At 40.9% G+C, this 9551-nt stretch overlaps 1 protein-coding gene across 1 annotated transcript; it reads left to right on the top strand.

The window, feature by feature from the left end:
• Positions 1-354: 354 nt before the first annotated feature.
• Positions 355-3579, top strand: LOC147465590 (phosphomethylpyrimidine synthase, chloroplastic-like). The gene is made up of 6 exons (XM_086520741.1): positions 355-871; positions 1068-1195; positions 1276-2705; positions 2786-2816; positions 2900-3059; positions 3167-3579. The coding sequence occupies exons 1-6, from the start codon at positions 567-569 to the stop codon at positions 3219-3221; spliced, it is 2109 nt and encodes a 702-aa protein (XP_086376867.1). The 5' UTR covers positions 355-566; the 3' UTR covers positions 3222-3579.
• Positions 3580-9551: the final 5972 nt, after the last annotated feature.

Here is a 9551-nt window from a genome sequence, read left to right as displayed (position 1 = left end):
GCAAGTGGGCTCCTGTGCTTTTGACACCTCCGAAGGTGACACCTCCAAGTTCTCCAATCACAGGTAGGAGATACTGTTGATTTTTTGAGCATGAACTTTGCAGCAGATGAAACCAAACCGGCATTTGATTGCCACAAAAAAACAGAAGAAAGAAGTCAAAATGGTGGGTTTCCACATGCATGCATGCATGGACAAGTGTGTCACAGTGTGTGTGTGTGAGAGAGAGAGAGAGAGAGAGAGAGAGAGAGCGAGAGAGAGAGAGAGTGACATCTGGTTGTCTTGAGAAGCCACTCAAGATATGCGCATTGGATTGTGCACGCGCATAGCCATTTGTCTTTCCACCGAGCATATACATGCATACGTAGTGAACTGGCACATGCATGGGCATGCATATAGAGTGAACATGGCACATGCATGCACATCTAGTCTGCATACTCATGTGCACAATCTGTTGCGTGCATGAGATGCATGCCAACAAGTCCCAAAACTAGCAGCCTTCTTCTCTTTTTCCAGGTTCCTTATTTAACGACTTACATTTGGTTGTGGATAGCATACCTACAGTTAGCATGGCTGCTCTTACCGCTTCTTCAGTCTCCACCACGGCTGCTCTGAAGCATGAATCAAAGTCTGAGAAGGTAGAGAATCTCAAGAGTTCATCTTTTGTCCCTAGGCTCCCAGCATCTAGAGTTTCTTGTGCTGCAAATGCCACTGTGAACAATGGTGCTCTCGGGGCTAGGGCGGTGATCACGCCATCCTTGGGCTCGGAAAAGCCCAACCGGACTCGAGCTACAACCAAGGATCCCTCCTCCCCTGAGTTTCTTCCCATCCCTTCTTTTGAGGAGTGCTTTCCAAACAGCACCAAAGAAAGCAGGTATCCGATATTGTTTTTTTTTAATCAATGGAATATGAGCATGCATGCAAAACCAGTATACATGGGATGTAAGAATGGGGCATGCAATTTTGATTTTGCTTTAGGCTGTATGATTCAAGGGTTGAGCCACCTGCATGCACCTTCGTTGTGCATGTATCTGTTGGTTGCTGACTAGCTGTTTGAATTTCGTTTTTAGGGAAATTGTGCATGAACCTACAGGTTCTGTTCTTCATGTACCATTTAGGCGAGTGCATCTGTCTGGTGGGGAACCCCCTTTTGATACTTATGACACCAGTGGACCGCAGAATTTGAATCCCCATTCAGGTGCAGTATATCCTTTGTGCCTCTTTCTGCATGGAACTAAGCATCACTCAAAATTGTAGCTCAATGACTTTGCCATGTAGGTCTTCCGAAACTCCGCAAGTCATGGATAGAAAGGAGAGAAAAGAGGGGGGACAAAAGGTGCACACAAATGCATTATGCTAAGCAAGGAACTGTAACTGAAGAGATGGTGTATTGTGCTGCTAGAGAGAACTTGAGTCCAGACTTCGTTCGCTCAGAAGTGGCTCGAGGTAGAGCCATCATTCCTTCTAACAAAAGGCATCTTGAATTGGAGCCTATGATTGTTGGTAGGAACTTTCTAGTAAAGGTGAATGCCAACATTGGCAATTCTGCTGTTTCAAGTTCTGTTGAAGAGGAAGTGCAGAAGTTGCAGTGGGCTACAATGTGGGGTGCTGATACCGTGATGGATTTATCTACTGGAAAGCACATTCATGAGACGCGTGAATGGATTTTACGCAACTCAGCAGTCCCTGTGGGAACTGTCCCTATTTACCAGGCACTTGAGAAAGTTGATGGGATTGCTGAAAAATTAACCTGGGAGGTGTTCCGAGATACTCTGATTGAGCAAGCGGAGCAAGGTGTTGATTATTTCACCATTCATGCAGGGGTTCTACTGCGCTATATACCTCTAACTGCGAAGAGGATGACTGGGATTGTGTCCAGAGGTGGTTCTATACATGCGAAGTGGTGCTTGACTTATCACAAAGAAAATTTTGCATATGAGCATTGGGATGACATTCTGGACATCTGTAATAAGTATGACATATCCCTCTCCATAGGGGATGGTCTCAGGCCAGGCTCAATCTATGATGCCAATGATATGGCTCAATTTTCAGAACTAGCAACTCAAGGTGAACTTACAAGGCGAGCTTGGGAGAAGGACGTTCAAGTTATGAATGAAGGCCCCGGGCATATCCCTCTTCATAAGATTCCTGAAAACATGGAAAAGCAATTGGATTGGTGTAGTGAGGCTCCATTCTACACCCTTGGGCCCTTGACCACCGATATTGCCCCTGGTTATGATCACATCACTTCTGCTATTGGTGCTGCTAACATTGGGGCTCTTGGTACAGCACTTTTGTGCTATGTGACTCCTAAGGAACATCTTGGTTTGCCTAACAGAGATGATGTCAAAGCTGGTGTCATTGCCTACAAGATAGCTGCACATGCTGCCGACTTAGCAAAGCAACATCCTTATGCCAGAGCATGGGATGACGCCTTAAGCAAAGCTAGGTTTGAGTTCCGTTGGCGTGATCAATTTGCGCTCTCTCTAGATCCAGTCACTGCCCAGGCTTTTCATGATGAGACTCTTCCTGCTGATGGTGCGAAGGTGGCACATTTTTGTTCAATGTGTGGTCCAAAGTTCTGCTCTATGAAGATAACAGAAGATGTTCGCAAGTATGCGGCAGAGCATGGTTATGGCGATGCAGAAACTGCTATAAAGCATGGTATGGATGAGATGAGTGCAGAGTTTTTGGCTGCGAAGAAGACAGTTAGTGGTGAGCAATGGGGAGAGGTTGGTGGGGAGATATACCTACCAGAAAGCTACATTAGCATGGTCAGGGATTCTAGCACAGCGGGCCTCAATTGAGAATGAAGCCAGGTAGATTCATAGTTCTATCCCTTAGAGTTGTATTTTGAGTAGTTCTGTGATAAACATGCATTCTCATTTATGAAGTTTTGCAGATCATTGGAATCGAAGAGTCAATTTGATCTATCAGATGACTGGCTCTTGTTCTAGTGTTCTTTGGCAGAGGGGCCATTTGCTACATACTGTCGGTGTCAATTGGCTGCTGGCGCAGGCTGAGGGGCAGATGTTTCATAATTTGTTCAAGCTTGTTAAACTGTTATATTTGACTTTTTCAAGTCTTTGGTTTTTTTTCTTGTTGAAATAAAGTTTGGTTTCTGATTTGGCGGCACCAGGGGTGCTTGTTCTGTTTGCATTATTTGCAGACAAGAGCAGGCTGAGATAGTCCCTTTGCACCTGAACAGGATAATGCCTGCGTAGGGAGTGTGCCATGTTTTTATGTGTGTGTCTCTCAGGTTGCTCTTGAAATTGGAACGTCTCCCTTGGCTTTCGTGGTAAGAGTCAAAACGAGGTGTTCCAGCAGCCGGCCTTGTTGGCAATCCTTTGAAAATTGGCCTGTTCATACCTTATGATTCATAGATCCTTGCTTTTTGGGCAATGGTCAGGTGAGATCGTGACGTGCTTTGCATTCTTGTATATCAATGGTGTCAGACAGGCTTTTCTATTTGTAGTGTAGTCTACCATTACTAATGGGGGTTGAATTTTGAACGCTTGGAGGGTTAGCAGGTATGTCATAGTGGAAAGATGAATGTTCATTTTTGACTCCTTGCATTTTTGACTTCTTGGAGTATGACTATTCAGAATCAAAAGTGAGCTTAGACTTTGAATGAACGTCCATCCGTGAAACAATGCACAATTTTCTGTCCATCTTTCTTAATTTTGTTTCTTTCCTGCTCTTTTTTCATACCGGTTTATTGTGTGATGGTTAAGGTATCTTACCATGAAGTAGTTGGCTCTATATTATAATGTTTGCATTGCATGTTTGTGTTGTCTCCCACATTGGCTAATGTTTTTGAGTAATTCAATTGGATTTTATTTGACTTTGTTCACTTGTGACTTTTAACTACATGGACTTAGACCCCCCATTGCAAACAATCAAGTAGTACCCAAATCCACTCAAGAAATGTTTTAATGTCACGTAACAGTAAATTTTCAAGACATAAAACGAAACTTGCCCATGAGACGAATTTTGGGTAGCTACTTGCTCGTCTTAAAGCGGCACACAACTTGCATCTACACACTTAGAACTGAGTCCCACTTTGTATTTGTAGTTTCAATAATATTTTTATTTTAACTTATTTTAATTCTAGTCTCGATAGAAGCTTGTAAGCAACACTTAAATTGAAATTGTTGATATATAGAGATGAGAATGGGCAATCAAGCTGCAGAAAGGGGCAAATGTTTACTGGTTATCTTTCTCTCCACTCATAATATAAGGGAAAAAGTTGGTATACAAATACTTCTCACGTAAAGAAAGCTGCCCCTTCATATTGCTAAATTCAAGGAGCAAATTAACACCACAAGTTCTAGTGTATAGGAAGACGTTGCTCTTAACGGAGTGTTGGCAACTTTGAAAATGATCAACCACTTGTCTGAAGCATCTCTTGCTAGGTTAGCTTCTCTAAACACTAGAACTTGGAATTAATAAAGAATTGAAATGTGAGAAATTTTTCCAAATCTTAGCCATCAGTTGCTTGAGTGCACTTGAGTTGTTTGTAAACCCTTCAAAGGGAGTAGCTTCTATAACACCTTTACTATGGGTATGGCAAAAAATTCACCCAAAAGAGGATGCGAGGAGGAAAAAAATTGTGTGTTGCCCTCTTCAAATCTTGAGTGACATTGCTTGGGCGCCTTGAAGGAGCCACTTGCGCTACAAATGGGCTCTTTTGGTGATGGTGATGATGCTAGCATAGGTAAAGTTTGAGGTCTCAAATTTGTTGGAATTAGGGTTGTAGGAAAACACACAGCTTGGAGAAGAGGAAGGCCAAGGCACACAACAGAGAGGTATTACTTAGAATGCAACATTTGTTGGAATGAGGGTTGTAGTAAAACACACAGCTTGGAGAAGACGAAGGCCAATGCACACAACAGAGAGGTATTACTTAGAATGCAATGGGAAGATGGACAATCCTAGAATGAATAGATGTACATACAATGCTCGGGGGAAAAAACATCCTAACGAAGAAAAAAATGCCCCGGCGGTCCTAAATGTGTTCACACATCATTACTAGATGTATATGGTAACAAATCCCCCTTAATCATTGATGCGGGGAATGAGGGTTAGCATGGAAGAGTAAAAGGAAGTGTTAGGTCCACAGGATAGTAGATTTGTAAGGTTGTCTTGTGTTGGTACATAAGCCAAGCTGATATCTCCTGCGGAGAGCCTCTCCCTTGCTTAGTGGTAATGCACTTAATGTGCTTTGTGCGAGCATGAAAAATTGGGTTGTTGGCAGTTGCCAATGCTTTCGGACTGTCATGTCGGCAATGTTTTGTCCAACACCCAAATCAACCATAAGACGTCTGAGCCATACACACTTAAACCGTAGATGTGAAGACTGTTGTATACTCAATATCACAACTTGAAGTGGGCACAGTAGGTTGTTTCTTGCTCAACCATGAACTTTCAAGCATGTAACAAAAACCACTTGTGGACACTCGCGTGTCAAAACAACTAGCCTAAGCCGAGTTTGAAAAAGCATGCAAGTCTGGCGGCAATGATCTCCCCTTGGGATAAAACAAGCCAAGGTGTAGAGTGCCATCAAGTAGTAGAAAATCCTCGTTGATAGCCTGCCGGATAGTGGGCTATGCATAAATTAGATAGTGGACCATGCATAAATTTGTTGACATGTGAGATTGCAAACTAAATATCCAGTCTTGAGTTGCAAATGCGGCATCCAATATCAGTTTGGTAAAGAGTGACGTCTATAAAATCACCAGCATCATGAAGACTCAATTTCAAACATGTTTCCATGGGACTAGCAATAGGTTTGCAATCTTCAAGTCTAAACTTACATAGCAATGTTTCTATGTAACTTCTTTGACACAAGGAAATACCACCATCACACTGCGTAAATTGTATACCCAAGTAATGATGCAACAACTCCAAATCTTTCATCTTGAAAGTATCATTCAAATCAGTGTTAAATTCAGCCATATGTCTCCCATTTGGTCCAGTGATCAACAAATCATCTACATAGAGAACCACAATAAGAAGTACATCACCCTCACGCTTTACATACAATGTGCTTTTTGTTGGACTATTACGAAAGTCTTGTTTCACCAAATGAATGTCAGCCTTTTCATACCAAGCACAAGAAGATTGCTTCAACTCGTACAAAGCTTTGTTACATTTGCACACCTTATCCTCTTGTCCTTCTCACAAAACCGTGAGTTTGCATTATATAAACTTCCTCAAATATGTCACCATTCAAGAAAGAAATAATAATGTCTGCGTGATGTACATCTAACCAAAACGAGTTGTCAATGCACATAGAAAACGCGCACTACTCATACGACAAGTGGGAGCAAAAGTCTCTTTATAATCTATGCCTTTTTGTTTTGCATAACCTTTGCAACAAGCCGAGCCTTATAGCGATCAATGTCACCATCCGGCTTGCGTTTCAACTAGTAAACTCACTATGTACCAATAGCTTGTTAATTAGGAGGCGAATCACATAAAGTCCATGTGTCATTTTCTATAAGTGCATCATATGCAGATTGAATGATAACCATCCAATTTTTTGAATTTTGTGCTTCATCATAAGATAAGTGGTTCCTCAGCATCATGTAATAAGCTAATAAGCTAGACATGGCCAAAGCATAATATCCGACGTATAAGATGAATAACGAGAACTTGAACGACTACAGCTTGACAGACAAAGGTGCATCCAATTTAATGTCACGCAAAGTATGCACGAGCTATTTAGGCATACCTCTAGCATGCTTATTCTTAGCCCTTACCCCATAAAGTACATCATGTACATCTGCATTAGTAATAGGCTGATTTGTAACATTTTCACAAACCCCTTGCGTTGTACATTTGCCTCATTGGAATCTGCATTCAAATTTCCACCACTAAAAAGAGGCAACAAAGTGTCATAAATGTCTTGTGAGCTAAAATTATTGTCACAAGGATCAAACAGAATCTTTCACAAACATAACATCCCCTAAGACGAAGATATGCTTTGTTTGCGGATGATACAACTTGTAATCTTTGCTTTAACCTCTATAACCAACAAATATACATTTAACTGGCTGATCATCCAATTTTTTGCGTTTACTTAACAACCAAAAACATGCATGTGCTCAATAGAAGGCTTTCTATCATGCCGTGCTTCATATGGAGTAATAAACTGCAAAGCTTTTGCAGGATACCTTTTTAGTACATAAGTGGCACACAACGTAGTCTCAAGTAAAAAAGAATGCAGTAAAGCTTGATTTTTGACGATACATTGTGCCATTTCTGTAAGGAACCTATTTTACCTGTAAAGCTTGATTTTTGACGATACATTGTGCTTTCTGTAAGTAACCTATTTCTCCTTTCAACAACACCATTTTGCTGAGGCGTATAAAGCACTGTACATAGATGTTTTATCCCACGACTAGCCAGAAAATGTATTAAATTCATGAGAATACTCCCCCTCGATCGGAATGGAGGGTGTCCATAGTACATTTCGAGACATTTTCAGCCATAGCCAGAAATTATTTAAAGCGCATAAAAACTTCGGACTTCGCTTTAAGCGAAAATACCCATGCGTGCCTGAAGTAAACATTAATGAAAGTTACAAAGTAAAGATAATTTTTCAAGGACGGAGTTCGGAAACTTAGAACGCTGCATTTTACCCAAAACAAGCCTTCACAAACATGTTTGACAGGTGCTTCAAGAGATGGCAAAGAAGCAACTAACCATATCAAGTTTTTGCAAACGCAGCAAATTAGCAAAATTCAGATACCCAAAACGTGTGTGCCAAAGTTTTGCATGTGAAATAGCCTTAGAATTCACAATTCCATTTGTCAAAATTCTGCCCACACTTGTCATACAAAGTGAGCTTAAACAGGCCACGATATAATATGTAAGATGGAACAATTCCATCACCAAAACTATGATCATATATTGTACATGTGTCATCCACAAGCTTGACTACAAGTCGAAGTCTAGCAAGTGTACATATAGACGAAAGATTCTTCTTGATCTCAGATATATAAAGTGCATCAAAAAGTGTGAAATAATTGCCATTTTCAGCAGTAAGCACAATCTTTGCAACTCCCTGAATTGCATAAGAGGCATTGTTGGTACAAAAGAAAAAATTTTCATAAGGGATAGAGTTAAAAGAGGTGAACGATTCACGATGTCAGATAATTGCATCATGGACAATAGGATTATAGGTACACTCTGTACTATAAGCCCATTCTGCATCAACATCAATATCATCACAGTCTCCTTTCACAGAAGAGTCAACAGTAGCTGTATTTGTAGTGGTTCCAACACTTGCAGTGGAACCACCCTCGTTCTTCTTAGCCTCTTTGGCCTTCACTTAGGACATTGCTTAATCAAGTGATCAATAGATTTACAATAATGGCAACGCATCTTCTTTTTGCCTTTATCACCAGAATTTCTAGACAAATTATTACCAGTGAAAGCATGAATAACTGTGATTTTCCACTCGCAGAAGAACCATAAGAAGTGGCTACATTGCTGTTACCACCCTTACTTTGAGTAGCGATAAAAGCCTGTTTAATTGCACGCTGTGTGGTCCTGTTTTTTTTTTTGGAAAGTGACTCTTGCAACATCAATGTAACTTATGCATCAAACTTCACAACTTCAGGATTTCCTTGGGTCATAAGTCTCCCAAGTACTAGCAAAAGTATGATAAGAGTCTGACAAGGCATCAAGAATAGTCTGCACAAGGAAACAATCTGAAATGACTTCACCTGTAGAAAGAAGTTGCTCATGCATAATCTTCGACTCCAGCTCTTTACGCAACAATGAAAATTTTGCCTCATTGCAGCTTGCATAAAGACCAATCAGAATATCCCAAGCCTATTTTGCAGATTTTATTGAACGAATGTGAGGAGTAATGGTGCGCTTCACAGACAACGTTATCAATGCATGAGCCTGCGCATCCTTTATATCCCAACAAGTTTGTTCTACTGTATGCAAAACAACTCTAACAGTAGCAATTCTTGCAGCAAGACCTACAACATCCTCAACATCGCCTACATCCTTAGAACCAGGACGTACATCAATACCCTGCACAATATTCCAGACGCCCTTTGACACAAGAACATGCTGCATCATGTAAGCCCACATAGGATAATTGTCCCCATCCAATCTGTCCTCAACAGTAAACATCTTGAACACATTTGTGTTGTTGCCAACCATGGTAAATGCTGCACATGATGTGAAAACTATATGATAAGAGGAGAAACAAAGCGAGAACAACATGTGCTATATAAGCACAAACCGTAGAAGATTGTAAGGGACCTGTTATGAAGAAAACGGCAATCACAAAAATTTTGCACAAAATGAAAAAATAGCATGTGCAATACTGCCTAAGTATACTTGAATTTTTTATCGATTTGTGAACGCTTGCTTAAGCTCGCTGAAATTGGAGAAAGAGAGCAGGCTTATGTTGGAGCTTCTAGCACTAAGCCCGGGAGGATGCAACCTGATGTGATACCAATTGTTGGAAATAGGGTTGCAGAAAAACACACAGCTTGGAGAAGACGAAGGAAGCTCAAAGCACACAA

This window comes from Adiantum capillus-veneris, chromosome 1 (assembly GCF_014529385.1).
Source record: "Adiantum capillus-veneris isolate H3 chromosome 1, ASM1452938v2, whole genome shotgun sequence".
Taxonomy (NCBI): Eukaryota; Viridiplantae; Streptophyta; class Polypodiopsida; order Polypodiales; family Pteridaceae; genus Adiantum; species Adiantum capillus-veneris.
Note: the sequence above shows the minus strand (reverse complement) of the source record. Positions and strands in the feature narration are given on the sequence as shown.

Bases quoted from the DNA above. Each gene is read 5' to 3' on its own strand.
- LOC147465590 (XM_086520741.1), top strand. From the start codon at position 567: ATGGCTGCTCTTACCGCTTCTTCAGTCTCCACCACGGCTGCTCTGAAG. The intron at 1,196-1,275 runs GTGCAGTATATC...TTTGCCATGTAG, and splicing joins GAATTTGAATCCCCATTCAG to GTCTTCCGAAACTCCGCAAG. The intron at 2,706-2,785 runs GTTAGTGGTGAG...CAGGGATTCTAG, and splicing joins TTTTGGCTGCGAAGAAGACA to CACAGCGGGCCTCAATTGAG.